We start from the raw sequence: 23,754 nt of genomic DNA on the forward strand, positions 1-23,754 counted from the left end.
CTTTAAATTGGCCCAATACATTTCGATGTCCAACATAAAAGATGGGCACATCAAACGCAACATTTAATGTGTTTTTGACCTGACTGTGGTTAAGACGTCATCAAAACAGAGATGTATACAGTAGCCATCACTCCATTATGCCAACTCGGTGCCCCGTCCATCATCTTTTGTCCTTTGTTTACATCAGTAGATCTATTTTGCTGTGTAGTTGTATTAGACTGTGTTGTGTGCCTGCAAAAAAAGAAAACATAAACTTGTTGTTTCAGTTACAGGATGACTGACTGAACTTTGACTCAATCAACTTTATTACATTGTTTCAGAAGTAGATCAAGTGTGACACGTGTCTACAAATCCTTCAGATTTTGATTAAATGTAGGCTGAGCTTCACAACTGCAAGGAGTCTGATTAGCAGAATAAAGCCTCTTTGGCTTTATTTGCTCTGTGTCCATGTTTGCCTGTCCGTCCTGCATCTTCACTCATTCTAAAGCTTGTGCTGCCCTCTGCTGTCCAGCTCTCTCACCTTTAGAGTTCAATGCTACTGTATCGTCTACTGTTTAATTCTCTGCATTTACTGAAAGACGCCACAGGGGGGCAGACTGATATCAGTCTTGAGGCTCTTGACGTGATCCTGACAAACCCACTGTCTTTGAATAGTTGTCAGAACCCAATGTGAGTATAACAAGTAGGAAACCTTTATAAGATAAGATTATAGAAATAGAATAACTTTATGCTAAAATTTTCTCTTAAAATGAGGAAATAGAAGCTTGAAATTGTTACATGTGGGATTTAATTTTGAGTCAGGGCGCTATGCAGAATGTAAGTTGTTTTTGCCTCATTTATTTCTCCACTGATCACAGTAAACAGCCTCTAAAAATGGAATTAGCACTAACAAAAATCTTTACATAAAGCTGATAAATCCTACATGTATTAATCTATATTATTGACAAGGATGATAATGATACATAGCATGTTTGCCATATTTTTTGTTAGCCAGTGTTATATTTTATGCATTTTAATGTATCAGTCTTTATTATGAAGGGTTTGTTTTGTGTCTTTCCTCCAGGTGCCCCCTACAAGAAGATACTCCCACGACGAAACAGACATGTGGACCAGCGACCAGATCCCCTCATACCTGCATCGATGGGGCTCCACCGAGGACGTGATAGTGACTGCCCACTACAGCTCCACCTTGCCGCGCCGCGAGAGGCGCAGGAGCAGCCTGGTCTCCTACCACGAGGAGAGCCACTATCATCACCACCCTCACCGCAAGCGGCGGCGATCTGAGGACAGCATGCACTCCCTCAGGCACCTGCCCCGCATCGTGTGCGGCGGGGAGCGCTACGAGGACGAGCTGTGGTGCTTCAGCCGCGACGAGGTGATTAACTTTATAGACGAGACTCCCGTGCCGAGCCCCAGGAGGAGCCCGCGCCGCACGTCCACCGTCTCCCTCATCCCCAACGTGTACGAGCAGCACGCCATCATCCTTCCCCACTTTCCACTCACAGACTTTGAGCGGGAGCCCCAGGCACTCAGGCGGACCTCTGAGCACAAGAGGAGCAGCAGCAGCAGGGGCAACTCGCCAGAGGGCTCCCCCAAACCGGATCGGTCCCCTGGTAAGATGAGCCACGGGGCTTGTGGCTCAGGGAAGGGCTGCAGTAAAGGCCAGCGTGACGGGGGACAGCAGGACAGAGGGGGCTCACCCCGACGCAGAGAGAGGACTGCAGGGCACTCTGGCAGCAGGCACAGGACAGGTGAAGGTGCCGTGTCCAATGCTGGAGCTGATTGGCTGAAGCAAAAGCACCTCATCAAGGCTGAGAGTAAAGGCAGCACAAACAGTTTCCTAAGCACACCTTCAGCATCGTCCTCGGGATACATTACCTTTCACTCTGATTCTGTTGGCTCCACCACCTGAAGCAAAGCACCCATGTTGATATAAATAGTAGGACCTAATATCTAATTGAAAACCTCGGTGGGTTAAGAGAAGTGACAGGCTGGAACATATCGACCTTTTTACTTGTGCCATTATTCAGTTTTCTTACCTACCAGAGATAAGCATCTGCTAATCCTAGATGGCCTTAGGAACTTTGGACCTATTTTTTGACAGGGCCTTGATTTCATGTGTGGGCTGGTGACAATATTGATCAATCCAGCTATTTATCTGTCACAAAGCAAAATCTCCAGTGACAAACACTTTTCTGCCAGCACTGACACAAGGGAACAATTTTTAATTGGTGTGATCATTCCTGAATCATTGTTTCTGTCGTTTGGTGCTTATAGGAGGATAAAATATTTTCATGTGGATTGGTAAGGATTTTTTTTACTATGTTTTCTTTTGTCTTCTTTTAAAATCTTGAACCTGAGTTGTGTTTTACTTGGCCTGTAATGTATTTTTGTTGTGTGGTACGAACACAAGCTTTCCTGAATACAGTTCATTTTCCTTCAGCTTTGCTTAAGTGCAGGAGTCATTTCAGCTTCTTTCGTTTTTAAATTACCAGTCACCACATAAAACCTTTTATAAAACATTTTTCACATAAAATGGAAAATGAGCTTTAATCCCTCTCCATTATTTGCCTAATTAACGGTTTCTGTGATCTTTTGAAAACGTGACGACCCATCCTTTATAAAAAAGTAAAGAGTTATTTTTAAAATAGAATTCAGATGTTATGTAAATATGAAAAACATTGAATATTTATGTTTTGGGGAATTTCTGTTTATATGAAATATTTCCTCCCAAAGGTTTATCTTACTTGACTTTGGTGATAATGAGGCACAGATGTAGCTCATTACACAACAAACTGCTTTTAAGACAAATATGCAAGTTGTGTTTTCTACTCCCCCTCAATAATCTGACTTCACACCATGCTTTGATTCAGATGCACTATACATTTAGTTATTTCACATGAATTTAAAAAGATGAAAAGCACAAATTATGAACCATAACATTCAGCTTACAAGTGACCTGGTTCTCCTGGGTGACATGTGAAAATGAATGGGCTTTGGAAGGTTTTGTCAGGCTAATGTTTGTTTTGCTTAATTGCAAAAAATAAAGTGAAGATTAAATCAAAGTAAACCCCTATAATTTTTTAGAGGGATGCTGTAGCGCCTTGCAGAGACTCGCATCTTATCTCATTACAACCACAAACCTCAGTGTATTTTATTATTTTAAGAAAGACCAACAGGAAGGCCAAACATGTGAAGATTTTCCTCCTGGACTGCCCTGTTTTTAGCACCATGCATCTTGAGGTAAAAATGCTCAAACAGCATAATGCCGCCACCATAACGTCTCACTGTGAACATTGTGTGTTCAGCAGAACGTGATGTGTTAATATTCTGCCACAAATGGTGTTTTTCACACAAGTAAAATAAAAAAGTAAAAAATCTAATTAGTTCCCATCTGAACAAGACTTTCTTTAGACATTACAGTTCTTATCAATCTGCAGTCTTCTTCTGAAGGCAGCTGGGAGCACTGGATTTTACTTACGGGTGTCAAAGTATTAAGGGACCTGAAATGCATACCAAATTTTTAGATTATAATTCATGTAACAGAAATTAAAAAATGTCAGTCATTGTCCATCCACTTAACATTTACACGCTACTTTGTGCTGATCTGTTGGACAAAATTTCATAAAACTAAGTTTACTTCTGTGGTTGTAATGTGGTAAAGTGTCTTTAAACATCCTCAAGGGGTAGGAATGCTTTCACAAGTGACTTGACGATCTACGTTTCTTATTTTAAATTCAAATTTTCAGAAAGTAAAATGCACTATAATTTCTAACATAGCAACACCTTTACTAAAAATCAACCATGTGTTTCTGCACAAATTCCAAATAAATCAGCAAACTACATTTCATCTCCTCCAAAGTGATAATTTGCTAAACTAATGCAATGAAGACAGTAAGTAGAAGACCCAGTTGGGAGCTTTGGGTGCTTGTGGATAGTAACTGTGAATGTGAATGTATTTGCACTAATAAAGTGCAGCTTATTAAGTAGGCATGAAGAACTGAAAGGATCCCCTTTTGCACCTTTATTTGTCATAAAATTTGTTTTTTTGTTTTACTGTCATCGTCCAAATGAATAAAGTAGCACTGATTGGGCATTTATGCTTTTTTTTTTTTTTTTTTAAAAAAAGCAGCTTAGTTAAAATTTTGAGTGTTTCTTACCAATTTCAGACTATTCAGTCAAGCAACTTTGCTTAAACCTGCTTTCTTTGGGAAGCAAATCACCTCACACAGTCATATTTTGCTGTGGTATAGGTATATATACATTTTTTTTCATTTCATTGTATTTACAATATTAAACATTTTTTGTGACATATTCAAAAGTTTATTACTGAAATATGAATGACGTTAAATGTTAGTTTTGTTGAGTTGATGACTTTGTTAACATGATATGACTGATTAAATTCACATGAAAACACCTCTGAGTTTGTGTGTAGAATCGTTCTAGTTCACTGGACTTGGAAACTGTTGATCTGATGATTAGTGTCTGGTTCTAAAGCCTGGATGAACATGAAATCTTGGAATGCTTTAAACACCGGAGGGGAAAAAAATAAGGAACGTCTTATTTTTTTTACCTGTTTTAATCAAATGTTGTTAATAATGTTTTTTTGGGCGTCTTAATGGATTTCTTTCTTTTTTCTCATACCTTACACCTCTTTCCTAATAATCTTTATTTTGATTAATTTTGTGAAACATCTTGTTTGTTATTTTCTCTTTTGTTCTTTGTATTTTTATTTAATTAGTACTGGTCTCCGTTTTGTTACAATTTCAGGACTTTTTACAGTTTCAGATGCAGCCTTTGGTGGTACACTGTAAAAATCCATTTTGGAGGGTATTAAGTATTAGCCAATAAAATGATTTAAATCTTAACATGGTGAGGACCTTGGCTAAAGTACTTGCATATCTCTCAAAACTTGCATTTTTAAAGCAATCTTCTCATATCGAATGTGAGGATTGTAAAACCAATTACAGTTTGGAACGAGGTCTAGACTTCATACTTTTCTTTTTCCTGTATATTAGGTTCCACGCTTGTGTTCATTTTCTGTTCCGTGAGACTTCCCTAATCGTTAATTTGACTCAACAATGTTTAGTTGTCATGATGTTAGAGGATGATCCCTCTTCCTCCAACATCCTCAATAGTTTGTAATATTTTTTCTGAATATGCAGAGTTTGGCTTTTACATAATGTGATGCAGCACCAGTCAGTCCAGAAGGAGTTGTTCCTAAACTTCAAACACAGGTTATGCCACCATGTTCTCTAAAGATAACTGTAAGGGTAGCCATCTTTTTTTGACACAGTCATTTCGGCTTAATTTTTCATAGAGGACACAAACTCCCGTCCAGGGACGTATTTTAATGACCAAACTATGGAATATTAATAATAATAAATACATTGAAAGTTTGTTTTGTGTATATTTATTCATTAAAAAAAGCAGTATTTTTTTTTAGACACACTTGCCAAAGAAGAAGATTGTTCAGGCAGGTGAACAACAAGGACGTACAAATAGATGTTCAGCAAAAGCCAATTAAACAAATGATTTAAAGTTTACGCATACAAAGCGACTGGTTTGAATTGACCTTTCTCCTGTTGTGTTGATGTCCTGAACAAGCTACCTAATCCCCAGGTTGCCTGCTCATCTGTGTGTTGGTGTATGCATGCGTGTGCAAATGTGATTGTAGTTTAAAGTGCTTTAAGTGATACTATATGACTGGCTATTTTCTTGTTATGTGCAATGGGAGAAATTTTTTTTACATTTTCAATGACTTGTTGGCCTTTTCTCTGTTTATGCTTCTGTCTTATCATTTCAGACATTTCTGACTGACTGCTGGCCGTGTGGACTTGAAAGCATTTTGGTGAATTTGCACCGACTGCCCTATAGGTGGCAGTGTACGGAGTAACACGCTGAAATATGCCAGACAAGACAACTGCTTTTTGGTGCCCTCTGTGGGGATCACTTTGCATGATGGGCATAAACTATATCACAGGTTATTAATCTAAATTACTGATTTAGATATGATTCTGATAGAAATGTCGAATACTATTGAATCTACAGCCAGGTGAAGGTGAAGTAATCCTATGTGCTCTTCAGCTGGAATCAACCTGGAACTGAAAGTCATCATTACTCTCTGCCCCCGATGTGTGGATGAGTTATAAACCCTGTGTCGTCATTACCCGTCATGATACGTCAACTGCTAAAACTGCGCCTTCAAGGGCATCGTTTATCCGCAACAGGCCACAGAAAGGAGCGTCTGGAGCGCACTTCATCCACGTCTGGCCCGTTAGTTCCGCCCGGCTGACCGCAGTCTCATGCTAATAGAGGATTCTCTGCCTCCCTTCAGTTCTCATGTGCGTCCCTATTCTGGTGGCGCAAACTTGGAGAGTGAAACAATGTGTGGAAGAGTTCATAGAAGTCCTTAGAAAAAGCTGAAGTGCATTCAGTGAGCTCGTCACGTGACCCTCCCTTTATCGCATTAAACAAACTTTCCTGGTGCCTCTGGCCCCCAGAGGTCTTATTAGCAGAGCAGCTTTGACTTTGATGATGCGAGCTTTCCAGGCTGAGTTTTTAGGGGACGAATCAATCAAGCAAAGGGTTAGCACAACGGATATATTTCTCGAAATGACAATTACATTTCAATATTTTGGCTTCTACTTTTCCATGTCCTGTTTTATTACGCACCAGCTTCGTGTGGGAGGCAGATGCGTTATTTCAGTTTGCGCCATTCGAAAGAGCTTGTGGGCGTTTCTGCGATTCTCCTCGCTGTAAGGTGCCATCCTTCCCAGGATAGAGAGACGCTTTATGACAGCCCGGCCCAAGCAGCGGGAGAAAACTAAAGAGCGCTTTATGGGCGCAGACTGATTAATCTGCGGTGTTAAAGACACCTGCAGACCGCAGTCATCGCGCATCAGGTTGATTTTATTTATTTATTTTTTCAGTACTGTTATATTTAAACGTACACAATATCATCTGGTTTTAAATATTGACTCAAACTCCACGAAATTACACTCTTTGGAATATGACAAGACTATGTTGCGCCTTTTTTTTTGCGTCAGAATGCAGAAATATTTACGAATGCATAAATATCAAACTTTTGTTCACTTGTAAAAACAAGTGTTAGTCTACACATTACCGACTTGTTCCGCCCTTAGTTTTAAAATGCTTGATCTTACTCAATGTTGCAACCAAATCTGTGGAGTCTGGGATTAAATGCGCCATTGTCCCCCTGCAGCCACCGTCTCCAGCTCCTGCGGACTTTGATGAAGGATCCTGGCGTGTAATTCGCAGCTTATAGCAGAAAATCGCCACGCTGTCCGACAAGCGTCCGATTTCCCCGCTCCTGTTTCGGTACTTATGCGTGAAAGCGGAGGAGAATGAAGCAGAGCGTCCACGTCCGATGCGTTTCATGTCATACTTTGTTTTTTTCCCCCTTCCAACTCTGGGAAGGAAAAAAAAAGTGACTGCGCGACAAAGACGAGAGAAGGACAGAAAAAGCTCCAGAAGAGCCGCGAAAATGAAGGAAAACTCTGAAACTGAATTTTGATGATGTTTTCCAATATCCTGATCTTAATGGATTTCTTTCTGTTTTCTATATCTCACACATCTTTTTTAAAAAATAATCTTTATTATATTTTAATTTCTTTTGTGGCGCATCTTGTTTTTGTTATGTTCTGTTTAATTCTTCGTATTTTTATTTCATTTGTCTCGGTCCCGGTTTTGTTCCAGTTTCAGGACTTTTTTCAGTTTCAGATGCAACCTTTACTGTCAAACTCCATTTTGGAGGGTATTGTTTAAATCTTAATCAAGCATGTTATTTTGAAATGGTTCTAGATAGTACTAGATATTGCTTTCTTTACAAAAAAAACCCCAAAACAAAACAAATCTTACCTACATTGGTTAGATCATGATTGAAAACATCACCTTAGTGAAAGTAAAAAAGAAAATAAAAAATCTGCCTCAAGACTTGAGCGTCAATTAATTGAAACTTAAGCTAGAATCTAGTTTTAACTGAGAGTTTAAGTTTAGATCCGCCTTAATGAATGATAACATTATATTAAAGTCAAACTGGCTTGAAGCTGAACATTGTAATTGCCATTTTAGCTGCGACTCTCAAAATAGGTTCCTGCCTAAAGGCCAAATAGGTGCATCACTATTTCAGAAACTTTTTTATGTTTTAGTCACAGATCGGTTCTGTTTTTGTTTGTTTCTTTTCGGAGAAGTACAACTAACAGGAAAACAAATTTAATGATTATTTTGATTTAACTGACTGTAGGTGTCTTTTAGGTGATAAATTAGTTACATGAATTACCCAAAGAATTACTGAGCGAACTGTAACAGCTTCTTATCTTTTCTGCAGACGCAGGAAACTTTATTTTGTTTTGTTTTTAGATATTCGACATCTTTTAGTTCGGTTTGTCTTTCTTTTCAGAATTTGGACCATCCAGTTTTCACTTTGTGCTGCTCTGTGGAAAATACAACTCTGGAATTAAGGGACCCGATCACAACGGAGTACAGCTGTTCATGTTTATTGGTGTTCACCTTTTTAAAATATTCTCATGATTTTTTCTGACCTCCAAATAAGTGATTTTACGACTCGACTAATAAAGGCTCGAAATGTCTTTTTTCATTTTTTTAAAGCTTTTGCACGATAAACTGAAAACAGTATAATAAAAAAACAAATAAAAAAACAAACAAATGATGTTTGGTCAAAGTTTTATCACTTTCTCTTCTTATTTCCAAGTTACATGAACAACTCGGTCAATATTTCGACAATTTTATTAATAAAATAATACATAAGTGAGCTTAATAACACGGTGGTGAAAATCTACAGTGCAATCATAAACATTCAGTGAGTGAGTTTCCCCATCGGCTTCACCAGGGCCGCCACACATGGCGCTCCGTGTTCCCAGCGTCAAGCCGCGGACTGGCGCACTCAGGGTTCCTGTGACGGCTGCTTTGCGTCTCCATGTTTCCCGTGGGAGCTTTCTGCGCTAAAACACGGGTCTGTTTGGCGTCAAATAACTTGTTCGTGTCTTCGATGGCTAAAGAGGAAACCGTGAGAGCCGTTCGGAGTTTCGGTATTACAGATCTGGTCGGGTTCCTCTCTCCTTCGTGTCCATTTGCGCTCGGCAGCCGAAGCCTCCCCGCCTCCTCCTCCTCCTCCGCCGCCGCCGCCGCCGCCTCAGGTTGGCTCGGGTCGCTGTCCGTGGTGCTGGACGCTTCACCTCTCCGCCGAGAGCGACACAGCTTGTTGGAGAGCTGCGACATCACCCAGCGCTCACTGCCGCTCAGGTGATCAGCCAGCAGCAGGTACTGGTTGACGTTTGCCAGGCAGTTCCGGAAGCCCAGCTGGTAATCAGGAAGCTCAGAAGCACCGGCGGAAACTGCGGCAAATATCGAGGTGGAAAGAAGAGCTGAATAATGTATGGAAACACGTTTTGCTGCTTTAATAACCCAGATTAAGTTAGCAACTCACTGCTCTGAATCTTTTGGAGGTTCCTCAGATGTTTCACCGTGAGCTCTAAGATGTCGGCTTTCTCCAGCTTGCGCTTTCGAATCTGAGAAAAAACAGTTTGATAGAAATCGTCACGTTTGGATCACTCGGGTAAAGTTACATCTTTTAGAAGCCCAGACATGTCGCCCGCACTCACACTGCTGCTGTAGTAGCTCTCCAGAAGCGACTTCAACTCGTCCAGACACTGGTTTATCCGCGCTCTTCGCTTCTTCTCCATGAGAGGTTTTGAAACCTGTAGAAAGGTCAGGCGCAGGTTAATTTCTGCAGCTTGAGTCTTTACGTCCCCCCCCCTTCCATCGACTTTCATTATATCTATACCTTGTTTCCGGATTTGCCCTTTTCACCACATTCTGATGTTGCCACCATTCTTTTTTTTTTTTTTTTTAGTCCAGATTTTTGATTTACTCTGCTTGAAGTGAATTTCTTTCCCTCTCCGCTGCCCTGAGCGGAGAATCCGGGGAAGCTTTTTATAGGCGCACCCACTTAACATGTCAATACAAACCATCCCGCCTGTCTCCTGCTGCTCAAATGAACATCAATGGCGTCATTCACCAGCACAAGCCAACCACCACCGCGGACCAACACAACAAGAACAGCAAACATTTTAAAAACTGTTTTAATTTATTGACATAATCAAGCAAGAATGATTGTCTATATTTAACTTTATTGTTTTTTTCTCGCTCCACATTCTGGGTGTATTTTTTTTAATTGTATATGACACTTAAGATAAAGAATTAGGCTAATATTAAAGCGTTTTTAAATTAATAATGAAGATCTCACATTGTATTCAGCTTCCCAAATTCAATCATTTGTGGGGCTGCTTTGTGCTGCATTCACAACTACAAGATATTCCAGCGCTGAACTTCCAGAAACTGATTTTTTTTTTTTTTTTTTGCTTCACGCGCAGAAAAATAAAACCCATCCCCACAGCATGACGATGCCACCACCACATTTTCTAGTGAGGGTGATCGGCCACGTGCCGTTTACGTTTTCCACCACAAACAGTGTTTTGCACATGTAATACTTACAGTAGGTTCACTGTTAGTGTTGATAAAGCCGCGCGCCTTTACGCGTTTTCAAGCTGCAAACAGGTGTGACTTTGTCTAAACAACGCATTCTTCTGTCTTTAATGTTGTTCATTAATGTTTGTGGCACACATGACTGTTCCCGTCTTATGCAAGACTCGGTATTTTTGCGCATAATTGCGGAGAATTGTATCCATCAGGTTGTGCAAACTAATGGAAAAGTAACACAAGCTTTACTCACACGAGTAAAGCCCGAGTTTATATGAAATAGGCACAAAAGCGGTCAACAGATCAAGCAGGCAGATTGATGGTCGGCCTACTACTGTATGTTTATCTGCACACGTCCAAAAATCAACGTGTGGGGGCGCGCGAAAAAAAAGCACACACAGAAAGAGAAGCGTAAAAATGATAAAGGTAACCATAGCGGCTGCTCTTGGAGTGCAGAGAGGGAAGTGTTGACTCTTGCATTCAGGCTTTTATGTGTGAGTTTCACGCCACCTGGTTCAAGGCAGCACCGTGATAATTCCCCACCATGTCCACACAAGATTCTGATTTTCTGGTGCGCGCTGATTGTAAAAAAAAAGGAAAAAAAAAAGAAACGAAACAAAACTTCTGCATCCGAAGAATGCTGGTATCAGTCAAACTCCTTTGCTTTGACTGAGTTTGACTGTCAAAGCAAACTTGACAGTCAAACTCGTTGCCACAGTAGAAACGACAAAAATAAACAAACGCAACACCTGCTTAAGTTGGAAAGTGAAACGTGAACTTTACGGACGTTTTCTGATTTCTTTGGGACTTTTCGGATTCTTTGGCTTTTGTGCGTCAGCAGTTTTTTGTCTTCGTGGCATGCGGGTTCGGTGAGGCACCGAGGAGAATTGCGGGCCGCCCCCTCGTCCTTAGACTCTCGCCTCGCGATTTGCCACACTGCTCTCTGAAAGGGGTTAACTCTTGGGAAAGCCGTGCCATTTGAAACAATGCGCTGACTTCAGGCTCGAGGAGGCTCCGTGCGCGTCCTGCGTGCGCGCGCCCACACAAGACCGCATGAAAACACTTCAATGTGTCTGAGCTTATAGATACCGTCTCACTTGCAGCGCCAAAGTTTAGAGTCGTGCTGCCAATGTTCTCACAGGGGCATAAGGAGAACTATCGACTTTTTCCTTCCGCGCTAACCAAAGAAAGTTGCCTTAAGCACGTTGTAGAAGAACGTTTTATTTTGATTTGGCTTTAATTCCCGGCTAGGACTGCACTGTAAAAGTTGCATTTGGATGCATTGAATATCAGTCATTCAAATTATTGACGTGAACGTAAGAATTTCCACAAACGCGGTCAACAAGAGCTGGATCACAATGTCATTGTGATACCTTAGCAGAGTTCAATTTTGTTGATTTAACTCTGCTAAATATTTGAAAAGAGACACAAAGCCACAACTGCACATTAGCCCTTAATCATAAATCATTTCTTATTTCTTACCCAAATGAAAGAAGATCGTTTTATGGGGTTTATGGGATCAAAGACGTTCCCCTCCATGCAACAGGAATAGATTCGTAAGAGTTTCTGTATATTTCAAACATTTCTGTTTGGGACTCGACAGATCGAAGCTTCAACCAAATCCCACTTTAGAAACGCATGGACTCCAACTGATGCATAGGGCTGTCGGTCATTTTTTTAATTACATTAAAAAAAAAAATACTAATTGAATAAAAACCGAGAAATTGCCTGCAAAGGCTGTGACGCTATAACTCAGTATGAAATCTGTTCGGGATGCTCTGGTCTAAGTAGCCTTTCTGGTGGCTTTTTGTCCAGGCGTTGCGGCACATAATCATCGTTTTCACGCCTGTTTTTTTTTTTTTTTCCTTCCCCCTCCCGCACAGCACCGTGGAGAGTTGATTTTGACGTGCAGTCCTAAAAGCAGTTGTTGCCTCTCTTGTTTTTTCCCCCCACATATGTTTTTTGCACCCCTAATTACAGGCTTCACCTCTGATTACTCGCTTTAATTTAAATTAGTGTTGGGTTACTATTAGTGACCGTTTCTAAAGCGTGCCCTGTGGCAGATGACTGCAGGAAGCTTTAAGAAAAAAAAAAAAACCTCTTGCAATTCTTCCACATGGTGTTGCGCCACATCTATCCATAAGAAAAGCGCAGCAAGAAACGCGCGCGTCAAATGGAGACAATAATGTGAGTTGCCATTAAATGACACGCTAGGTGTATGTTTATAAAAGGGATCGGACCTCTTCTCCCACTGTCACTTTTCAGCCGCGGGTCATTCATTAACCCGGCCGGACCTTTGTCATGGATTCCCGCCGGAGGAGACGCGACAAAACCGCAGTAATAATTGGACTGTTTGGGGAACTTGTTAACAACAATTAGCGCGTCAATTATGCAATTACTGCAATAAACCGCTTCCCCGCCGAAAAGAAAGCGATGCATCTGCAAGTCAATGGCTACAGGCGAAGCCCCGACCGTCATTAATAGACGAAAGCAAAGATTTTAGCAGAAAACACGCGGAAACCAACGTGGCTCTTTACACCAGGGGTTGGCAGCCTTTCCAACCCAAAAAGCAATATTTATCCATGCCTCCCTCAACATAGAACTTGCATTAAACGTCCTCGACAATGTATTTTACTACATATATGAAATAAAACATCTTGAAATCGCTTCGGTCGGGCGGATGGATAAACGGATGGAATAATTGGATGAAGAAAATGTCAAGAAGTCCAAATATTTCCCCCCCAATCTATACATTATTTAGATCTGGAAAATACTTACCTGGCATACAATAAAACATCGGGTTTCATGCAAAGTTATGTCTTTAATAAAAAGAACAATGGTCATTTTTAAATTCCCCTTTAAACCCATTGTCCATTTAATAGAAGCCATTTTTAGGCCTCATCAATTAGCAGCCTTATGTTCTCCAAAAACAAACAAACAAACAAAAACCTTTAAAAAATATTTATTCATCAAGTATTTTATAAAGGTTTTCGCTTATAATATGTTTTCAGGACACTGGTAAACTATACGCAAACTTTGGGTCATAATTTGGCTCACGGAGAGCGGAGCAAATCGATGAACCGCCTTCCATTGAGCTGAACTCGAGGTGTGACCAAATCCCTATTGTGCACACCGGGGCGTCTGTATAAGGAAAAAAAAAAAAGAGAGAGAGAGAGAGAGAGAGAGAGAGAGAGAGAAAGCAGGTACATGAACAGGTGGACTGGGAGGAAAAAAAAAACCCAGAAAATATTTGGAGGATTTCAGGAGAAGCCACGCGACGGACGTGTTGGCGAAACTCTGATCAAACATCAAATAGAAAAAAAATAGCGTCATGAATTTCTATGGACTGCTGCCCGGGTTATTTAAAGACTTCTTATTTTGGAGAGGCGACACAAAGGCCGCTGTTCTCCTGTGTGCGCCGGGGTTAGCGCATGAAAGGAGCAGAGGCCGCACATTAACATCGCTTAAGGTTTTTTTTTTTTTTTTTTTTCTTCCCCAAGTGCCGAAATGAACTGACCAGCAAAGTAACTTTATAACTGCGCTGGAGGATGAAGCCCTTTGTTGGCCTCTGAAATGAAAGACACAAGAGCTTGACTATAGGAGTTCGCCATTGTTAAAGACTGAAGCACAAGGGCATTGATGCGTCTTGAATTGCAAAACATCTGCCATTTACTCTGAAGGAACAGAGCAGGATTTGAATGAGAATACCAGAGCAGATTTTTGGTGCACTGCATTCAGTCGCGCGTAAGGCGGCAGCCACAAGAGCAACGTTTGATTTTAAGTACCAACATGATGATGAAATTACTTTGTCTTTTAGCTTTACGGCGCGGTGTCTTCTGAATTTGGGCTACAATGATGTATAGCTACAGAACAGCACTATAAGCATGTAACTCAGGTGTCATAATTATGAAAGCGATGTGTTTATATGTCTAATTTAAATTTGCTGTTCATAGAAGTAAATACCAAAATACACTGAGACGAAAGCGTTTGAATGTCAAACGCCCGTTTCACAGTTTTCACAAACACAGAAGGTAAATTGGAAAATTCAGGCATCGCGGGATCCCGCAGGGCTCTCTACTGGAGCCAGGATGGTTTACACATCAATGATGCTTCTTAGCTGATGATTATAGAAATTTAATGCAGGGACAAAATATATCAGCCTCAGAGCACAGAATTACATAATTGTTTAAAAATACATGGTAATATTGGTACACTTAATGTTGGTTTTTTTTAGCTTTTGCTTAGAAAAAGAAGAAAAAAACCGAAATATATTTTATACTTAAGCATTCAGTAGAAAAATGTGAACTATACGAGTTAATAAAATTACATGCACAGGGATCATTGGGTTGCCAGATATGTTGTAAAACAAACATGACTTAACCCCTTAACTGGCGGTATCCCGTCCATGAGACACATAGTTTGTTTGAATACTTTGCCTTTTTCGCCGCCAGTTAAGGGGTTAAGTTCTATTTAAAAAAGACAATAAAAGATCAGATTGCATTGTAACGAAACAGTCCAGTGTCAGTTGTTACTGATCCATGTCTGTTGAATTAAAAGAAGATTATTTTACGCCAAACCTTCTTATGATCACCAAACGCAAATTGCCTTTGGCGTCCTAAAGTGCGTTTTTTTTTGTTGTTTTTTTTACCTAGAAGGATGGACCAATTGCAGCTCGACTCTTTCCCAGGGCTTTCCCCTTTATCTGCTCAAAAGTGGGAAACAGAAAGCTACAAGTGAAGAGCCGCGGGGCGTTCCTGCGAGTTTCCTCGCTCTATATTTCCTATTAGAAGAAAAATGTGTGCTGTATCAGCAAAAACGCAAAATGAAGAACAGCATTATTTATTATACATATAACTGATCTGGGGCTGCAGCAGTTCTCAAAGCCAACACGTTTTTTTAAAATCTTAGATTAGATACTGGAGGTGCTTTTTACATTAAAGCATAAACATTTAGAATTATTAGAATTACAACACGCAACACAATAAATAGTTGCATTTTCTCTGTGCAATGTAAGTTGTCAAAATGTTACACAGCGTAGAGACTTTCTAAGATGATAGAAATGAAATAAATAAAGTCACCAACTAAACATTTGACCGCTTCATGTAACATTGCTCTGTAGACTGTGTCAGTCTAAAATGCTGCTAATCGAGGCACCACCGTGTGTGGCTAAAGTAACTCTGAAATTGGTATGAAATTGTCAATTTGTAGGTGTCAGCGTCCCGCTCTCTAGGAAAAGTGCCATATGCCATGTTAAGTGGCACTTTTTTTACCAATTCGTTCCTAGTTTCACGGTCCGTCCTCCCATTTTCCCCCCTTGCCTGGAAGCTGAAAAGCCACAACAAAATGGCAATTTACCCACCAGGACTGCGCCTCCCATGAGTCCCCTGCGGCAAGCCTCTTCCGTTTCACTTGGAGGGGCAACTCTTCTACCCCCCCCAGTCCAACCGAGCATCTCGGCGTGAAGCTTTTACTTTTTTAAAGGGGGGGAATAAAGAGCAACAGGTTGCCTCAGCTCAGCACTTTATTTCAAAACCAGTTCTGAGTAAAGCTGGCAACAGGAAGCACACAGGGTTTATCTTCATACCAATTAAATCAAGAGATTAAAAACAACAACAACAACAACAGATACATGGACTTAGTTTGAAGGGGCTTATCTCTGAGCTCCAGCTTCATATTGACTGAAAAAATAAGGGCCACCAAGCGGAGTCTGCGTCTGCTTAGGGCCCCCTGCTGGCACTGACGTTTGATGTACACATAAGTCAATTTCTTCTAGGTTAAATAACCTATTGATAATTATTAGTCATATTCTGAAAATAGTTTATATAAATTACTGAACAAATTATTCTTATTATTATCAGTATTGAAATCCTCTGGTATTTTCACAAGTTAAAAAGGGGACCCCTTAAAATACCTGAAAGCCTCATAAAACTTTGGCCAGACTCTGGAAAAGGTGGATGTTGACCTTTGGTAAATAAGTGACCTTAGTGGTTCCCTCTGATTTATCCTTGTTAAGGTGCCCAGCCCTAAGTGTTGGTGTAGCACTGTGGCTTTTTCTTCTAATGAAGAATCTCGACCAACCAGATTGCATAATTCAAATCAATACCTCTGGATTTCCTGTGGTCAAGGCAACAAATGCCTCAAGATGACATTTGTTGTGAATTGGCAGCAAATTCAATTGATTTGCATTGAGCCAAATCAGAATATTTACCTGCACTGAATTACATTAATTAGATTTTCATTACATTTTATAGTTATGCAGTTTCTGCAACTTCCATTTAAATGGAAACAGTTTCCTGTTTTAGAAATATAATGAATAATAATAATTAAAAAAAACAGACCATAGAATGAATGTCAGCAAATATACAATAATGATGGCTTTGGCTGCTGCTACTGGCTCTGCCAAATGGTTGTACTATCTAGTAGCAAAATATTGGTTTCCATAGTCACCTCATGATTTCTGAGGATGAAATATTTAAAGGTTTTAACAGATTGAATGGGCTTTCTCAGACAGAACTTTTCACCATTGAACATTATATCATTAATCTTTGATTGTTCTCTGCTATAATCAAGGCAAAATTGTGTGTAAGTGAACCTGACTAAATGACTGAATTGTAAAGAAATTAACTGGAATGAGCAAAAAAAATATATATTGATTTGGACTCTAAAGATGAATTTGACCAGTTTGTCTTGTAAAGTACCCTGAGGTGGAATTTGTTGTAACATGGCTCCAAATAAATAACTATAGATGTAAAATAATGTATCTATCATTGGACTTTATTTTCGTAAACAAAACAAGAAAATCAACTCAGACACACGGAAGGATGGTTGTTTAGCCTGCTGCATTAAAGTGGCGCCCTCATGTGGTTACAATAAAAATCAGTCTCAACAACATAAAAATAAAAAATATTGTCCAACTCGTTTTACGTTCTGGCATTAAGCAACATAAACGTTACTAAATAGTGCCATTTCATAGCACAATAGAGTAACTATGTCACCTTCAGTTGTAAAAAAATACTGTATATATCAAACATACATTAAAAGAAAGTTGACTTTGCAATTTGACATGTTGAATTTGGTCAGATTCAATAATTTCTCAAACATACCTGAAGTGTTGCTTTGATTCATTCATGCACAGATGTGATTGGCGCTGTGACACTTAATTAGAACGTCTACTTGCTGATTGTTTTGGTGTAGTTCTGTATGAGACACTGAAAGTACTGCGGTGTGTTTTTGTGGGACTGAAAAATAATGATGTAACATTTTGGCAGAAAATACCACAGCAAGAACGAGTAGAGGCTGCAGAGCACTGCGAGAGCGTTCAGAGACTGGATGAACTTTCCGTGGTAGAGCATATAGATGGTAACAAACAAGATCCAGGTGAGGATCAGCAGCAGCAGGCAGAAGGTTATGGCTTTGGCTTCGTTGTAATTCTTCGGAAGGTCTTTTCCCATGTAAGAGAAAATGAAGCAAAGGCAGCTCAAAAGGCCGAGTAAAACGAAAGAAAACGAGGTTGCTTCTAGATTCAGAGAACAGAAAAGCACAATTCGGTCGTGGTTCCACGACGTTTCGTTGTAAGGGCTGGGAGAATCGTAGGAAAAGCTAACAATAAGTAGCAGGGCCTGAGCTGTGAATGCGCCAGTGACGAGCAGCCATTGGCCGTGATATTTAGTCCACCATCTTTGGAGTTTGGGGAACTTGGCAGCTATTTTGAAAATACAAACAATCTGAAAAGAGCGCACAACAAAACATGCCAGACAAACTGTGAAGAACAATAGAAAGGGCAAGTATCTTAAGATGCACGAAGCACTTGTGGGTTTGTCGAAGTAAAAGAACACACTGACACTGCACAGAGTGAGGCAGCCTAAAATCAGGAAGCACATCGGTCCTCCAGCAGATCTGACAACAGGCGTGTTGTAGTTGAAGGCAAAGAGAACAGATATAGCGCCACTGAGGCCCACTAAGGTGCCGGCTCCAACCATGATCAGCACCGCCCCCATGTCTGTGAACTGTATGTACTCCACCAGCCGCAGGTTGCATGATGTACTTCCTTCATCAGACCACTCTGTCTCCTTACAGCTGATGCAGTTGTACGGATCCTCTAAAAATTGAGACATGAACAAATTAAAATCGCCTTTAATTAAATAACTCTGACACAGTTGAGAAGTGATAGCTGGTATAAAATCTCTTTCATTATCGATGATTTTCTTGCATTGCGGTTATAACTGACATATGTTTATTGAAAACAACCGAAATGTTAAAAATCAAATAATAATAATAACTCAATAATTCCACATCCTTGTATGTACCTGTAACATTGATGTATGTTTCATTTGGACAGATTTCACAGGTAAAGCAGCATCTGTGGATGTAAGTTTGCTTTCTTGCATATCCGTCAGGACACTCTGGGGTGCAAAGAGACGTGGGAACCTGTTTAAGGAACAGCAAACAGACAAAAAATGAGCACACGCAACTTTCATACAGCATTTTTTTTTGTCAAAATGTTTAGTTTACCTTTTAAGGTGGCATCTGAGAATAATAATTAGAACAATATTCACTCTATTCAGCAAGTTTATTTAGCTTCCAGTGAATACGCTAGTTAATGTTGAGCTGACTTATTGAAAAACTTGATTCTCACATATTACAGCTTTTACCATCCATCCATCCATCCATCCATCCATCCATCCATCCATCCATCCATCCATCCATCCATCCATCCATCCATCCATCCATCCATCCATCCATCCATCCATCCATCCATCCATCCATCCATCCATCCCAAACAAGAGAGAGCTTACTTCTTTATTCGTGTACCAGATGATTTCGGTGCTGTTGATGTAGAAATTAGCTGTTGGATAAAATTGATAAAATCCAAACTTCTGTGCATCACCAGTACAGTTCCAGAAAACGAGGAAATAGAGTCCAAACTTGAGGTCACCATTTTTATCAAACTGAATGGTGTGGTTTAGCAGAGTGAAATTGGACTTCTGGAGCGCTGCTAGAACCTAAAATGGATAAACAATAGTCAAATGAATATTTCCAAATTTGTACTTAATTAATGTATTTTTTCTCCAACTGCATCTCAAAGTCATGAAAAAAATGTAAATGATTCACTGGAATATGTACAAGATTCATGCACCAGACTACTATCTTTTTAACAGTGTTTCTTTATCACACAGGTATTAAAAGATACCTTAAAAATCCCACATTTATTAAATGAGGGGATAAATTTGACTGAAAAAATTAATAATTTTTGAGCAATACTTTTTGAAACCTTGCAAAAAACAAAATAAAACAAAACATTTCCCGACAATCCACATATTTATTCCGGTGCTTTCATGAGGATATTACAAAATAACGAAATATAATAATTTCCTAAACTCCCTTTAGGTTAACTAAATGTTCTAAGCGTGTTATAAGAGCTTCAGCTAAATGACAGAACACACTGAACCAGAACATACCAAATACAGAAACAATGTGTGAGCGAATTAAACATGTAACACTTTCATTTAATTATGAACACATTTGTCTCACTCTTACACAGTTTATTTTTCTGATTTGGATGCATTGTCTGGTCCTCAGCTCTGTCAAGGTGCCAACAGAACATAGTGGGCTTTGACTAGGTCATTCCAACCACTTTAGTTTCATTTCTAACGGTTTTGGAGATCTGCTGTTGATCTGTGGATCACTTGTCTTTGAAAATTTATTACAGCAGGCTTCATTTTTGCAACAGTTTTTATTATAACTGTCTCACAATGAATGTAAATAAAAATGGTGTTTCACACCCACAGACAGTGTAAGTATGACCCTTGACCCCGTCAGTATCCTGTTTGCACATGAGATTTATAAAATAATAGATTGTAAAACTTGGGTTAATATCCAGATCCAACAACCAATAAGCTGAGTCTTATGACTATGTTTAAAGGTACAACTAAACCTAAATTGCTGAAATGAATGATCACATCCTTACCATGTTTGGATACACTGTGATATTACTACACCCCTCTTCTTCGCACTGTAAGGTCTTGTGCAGTGCATGAGCGATCGCATAAACAGCAGAATAAACAGGAAAAGAGAAGGATGGGTCTGCCTCTAGGATAGTTTGTGCACTCCAGTCACTGCAGTTGAAAACCTGATTGCCACACATCTGCTGCCCAGCGTAGCCACACTCGCTCTGGCCCTTAGCAGAATGGATGAAATCACCAAAACCAGGAACTGTCACTATCGGCTGGGCCACACCAAGCACAGTTCCAATGTTTCGTATTTCTTCCATCTTAGGCAGTTGTTTATTCAGAGACCATGCATCATTTGCTATCCAAACTTTGTCGGTGACGTTAAAGTGGATAGCTGACTTGATGAGAACTTTGGCAGCCTCTTCAGCGGTGAAAACAATGATTACATGTATCCTCAGCAGCTCAATGTGTTTGAACAACCTAGAAAAATTAATGTTGGCGTTGAGGTCTTTGGTGTACGCAATGCAGATGTCAGTGTCCCTGATCCGCTTCACGAATAAGTCAAGGCCGTCGCTGCCATAATCATCGCCAGTGTAAAGGAAAGCGACCCAGCGCCACTGAAAATGCTTCAGAATGGCAACAATCACCTCTATAACATCGCTGTTGGTATGCACTGTTCGTAGGAATGACGGGAATTTTGCTTTCTTTGAAAAAATAGAAATTGAGGATCCATAATTTACCTGGCAAAGAAGAGTTACAGAAAAATTCAGCTTCACCAGTCGAAAAACACAGTGACATTATAATCTTAGCCCAATACACCTGATATTGTGATGATAACTTGGCCTATATAGAGATGGTGATTCAGTACTTACCATAGGAATGAGATCCACCATAAAAAGCGGGGCTACAGTGAGGGATTGAGTGCTTGTGAAAGGACCAACCACTGCTACCACCTTGGACAGTTTTGTGTTTGGCTCAGGCCAGGGTTGGATCTGACCATTCACTGAGATGAGTTTTAAAATCCCTGGGAAGCTTAGCGTGTCTGAGCAATGGTCAAACATCTCGTAGCCCAGAGTCACATTTGGAAGCAGGCTGGTGGAGTTGTTAATTTCTTCTACCGTGAATCTCATCAACTGAAACCTCCGATAACTTGAGATACTGAAACACTGACTGAGGACAAGAAGGCAAAGTATCAGAACAAACTGTAATTGCTCCAGAAATTTGTGTTTTTAAATCATCACTTTCAAACTGCAATTTGTATTTATTCAAGTTATCTTTGCCAATAAATGTATTGTCTGTGTAGTTAGTCCAACACGTACTTTAGTCATATTGAGAGAGTATATTTATATCATAAGCCAATTTTAAAATGCTGCATCATTCTTTTGTCATTTTCCCTCGTGAATCATTGTCGTAACTTAACTCACGTCGAGCAGTCCAGAGCTTCTGGTCGGAGATGGCGACCAGGGCCCCAGGCGAAATGAATATCAAAGAGTCCACCTATCAAAAAATTCCCATCCAGACGAAACTCTGAGGATGGAGCGGTGCTTCGAGTTGAAGCATGCAAAAAAGTTTCAAACAGAAACACAGCAGCAAGAAGAAGGTGTTTCATTTTGGCAGCCCTCCTCGTCTGCTGTGGGCTACAGTGAGAATTAGCTCTGTTTATAGTTTGTTGTGATAAACTGGTGTCGGTCAAGCCGCTGTCATTCCTCTCCACGCATGAGAAAATACTTGACATCTGACTAACACAGGCCGGTACATGGTCGAAGGAGTTTTTACAAATCAGTATGCAAAAGAATCATGCTGGACATTTAACAACAAGCAACAACAAGCAAGTTTAATGATTCAGTCAGGCTATAAAGCAGTGAAAATGTTCAGCAGCAAATGTATTAGTCTTTATATTGACAAAGAACATTTCCTTTACTGATTTGATAGCATTGAAGCCTGTTTTCATCCTAGATGGCTCAGTGAATTTTAGATCCACTGTATCATTTATTAAATACTGACATCCAGTGCTGTCCGTTGGACATTACATGAATATAAATTAAAAGGTAGAGCTTGGCTTGCTGTTGTATAAAAAAGGAAATGGCCAAAAGACTTAAAATAAACACTATGGGTTTTGCAGGGTTAAGGTTTGAAAACGTTGAGTGTATTAAGAAAGTTTACCAGAAATATTTGATAGCTCCAGACTGATTTTTTTCTGAATCTTTACATGGTGTTATTTTTTCATTTATGATTATTCAGAAAATTAGGCCAGTTGCAATGTTAGTACATACTGTTACATGATTCAATATTGTTTCATTTAGTTAAGTCAAGACTCACATACTTATACACAATACTTAAATGCAACATACCACTTAATGAAAATGTTCTTCTGATATGCTACTTCCAACTAGTATTGTCTAATAAACTGTAATGTGTTGCAATCTGTTCATTCACTTCCAACACCTTTTGAAATAAAAACATATCCGAGACGCAGTCTCATTGTTTGTAGATGCCTTTTAACAAGATCAATCAGAATAGAGACACAAACAGAGATGCAAATGAATTTAACCCCGGCTCACTGGTCTATGTTGAAATCCACCTCCTCTTACAAATGATCCCTGCATAATTTAAAACTAAACCACTGAACTCATTTGTTCGAGGAAAATTTGCAATCAGACCACAGACTAAAGTGATTGATAGACAGTAATGTCGCCTGAATTTGAATTCAGGTTGGCAGCTCGTGAAAAGGCGGAACAGCTTGTCCCCTGTGGGCGGAAGGGATGGGCACTTACTGAGCAAGACGGAACAGACATGTAAAGGAAAAGATAAAATATTTCTCTACAAACAGAAATCTGAATGGAGTTTGTAAGGGCAGGTATGTGTAAAGAATAAAGCCTCAAAAAAGGTGAAAAGAGGTATTTTTATTCATTCATTTATGAGTTTTTTGTGCAGTCTTTGTATTCAGCTGCTATGATAACATGATCAGACTTGAGGGAATCTATGATAATTTTATTATTACTTTTCTACAGGAGCTGAAAGGTCAGACTCAGGCTTGTCATCAGTCTGGAAACAATCACCAGTTGCCCAAACAATGTTCTGAATATTTACTTTGGATCGAAGGCTTCTTCAAAGATGCAGTTCAATACTCCCCATCTCACCACACTGTTTCCCTGCTGCGAAGCCCCTTCCTCTGGGAGCTCTGTAGAAACAATGTTGATGCAATGCATTCTGGGATTTGGAGTTTTTGGCCAGTCCCTGTATGAAGCTCAGTGCTTGTTTTCCAGTCATGATAGGCCCAACA

General features: G+C 39.9%; 3 protein-coding genes across 4 annotated transcripts in view; 1 reads left to right on the forward strand and 2 right to left on the reverse strand.

Moving 5' to 3' along the window:
• gpr153 (G protein-coupled receptor 153) overlaps positions 1-4,868 on the forward strand; it is a 35,684-nt gene extending 30,816 nt beyond the window's left edge. The window contains 1 exon segment of the mRNA XM_032571469.1: positions 1,064-4,868. Within this exon segment, the coding sequence (XP_032427360.1) occupies positions 1,064-1,912 (849 nt within the window). The 3' untranslated portion in view covers positions 1,913-4,868.
• A 3,883-nt stretch (positions 4,869-8,751) lies between these two features.
• Positions 8,752-9,983, reverse strand: her3 (hairy-related 3). 2 transcript variants are annotated; one of them, XM_032568051.1, is made up of 4 exons: positions 9,827-9,983; positions 9,645-9,740; positions 9,470-9,551; positions 8,752-9,377 (listed from the first exon to the last, which is right to left on the reverse strand). In XM_032568051.1, exons 1-4 carry the CDS (start codon positions 9,872-9,874, stop codon positions 8,866-8,868), a joined length of 738 nt encoding a protein of 245 aa, XP_032423942.1. In that variant the 5' UTR covers positions 9,875-9,983; the 3' UTR covers positions 8,752-8,865. The 2 variants fall into 2 exon arrangements, with proteins under 2 accessions (XP_032423942.1, XP_032423931.1); XM_032568040.1 differs by having other exon boundaries at positions 9,645-9,983.
• Positions 9,984-17,690: 7,707 nt separating this feature from the next.
• On the reverse strand, positions 17,691-22,080 carry LOC116726502 (taste receptor type 1 member 1-like). Its single transcript, XM_032573267.1, has 6 exons — positions 21,896-22,080; positions 21,344-21,641; positions 20,489-21,211; positions 19,317-19,523; positions 18,828-18,948; positions 17,691-18,619 (listed from the first exon to the last, which is right to left on the reverse strand). The coding sequence occupies exons 1-6, from the start codon at positions 22,078-22,080 to the stop codon at positions 17,691-17,693; spliced, it is 2,463 nt and encodes an 820-aa protein (XP_032429158.1).
• Between the last annotated feature and the right edge of the window lie 1,674 nt (positions 22,081-23,754).

The sequence above is a fragment of the Xiphophorus hellerii genome, chromosome 1 (genome assembly GCF_003331165.1).
Source record: "Xiphophorus hellerii strain 12219 chromosome 1, Xiphophorus_hellerii-4.1, whole genome shotgun sequence".
Classification (NCBI taxonomy): domain Eukaryota; kingdom Metazoa; phylum Chordata; class Actinopteri; order Cyprinodontiformes; family Poeciliidae; genus Xiphophorus; species Xiphophorus hellerii.

Coding starts and splice junctions, on each gene's coding strand:
- her3 (XM_032568040.1), bottom strand. CDS start 9,815: ATGAAAGTCGATGGAAGGGGGGGGGACGTAAAGACTCAAGCTGCAGAA. Junction 9,552..9,644: donor AGAGCTACTACAGCAGCAGT/GTGAGTGCGGGC, acceptor GTTTTTTCTCAG/ATTCGAAAGCGCAAGCTGGA. Junction 9,378..9,469: donor CCTCCAAAAGATTCAGAGCA/GTGAGTTGCTAA, acceptor TATTTGCCGCAG/TTTCCGCCGGTGCTTCTGAG.
- LOC116726502 (XM_032573267.1), bottom strand. CDS start 22,080: ATGAAACACCTTCTTCTTGCTGCTGTGTTTCTGTTTGAAACTTTTTTG. Junction 19,524..20,488: donor TCACAGTGTATCCAAACATG/GTAAGGATGTGA, acceptor TATCCATTTTAG/GTTCTAGCAGCGCTCCAGAA. Junction 18,949..19,316: donor TCTGGTACACGAATAAAGAA/GTAAGCTCTCTC, acceptor TTCCTTAAACAG/GTTCCCACGTCTCTTTGCAC.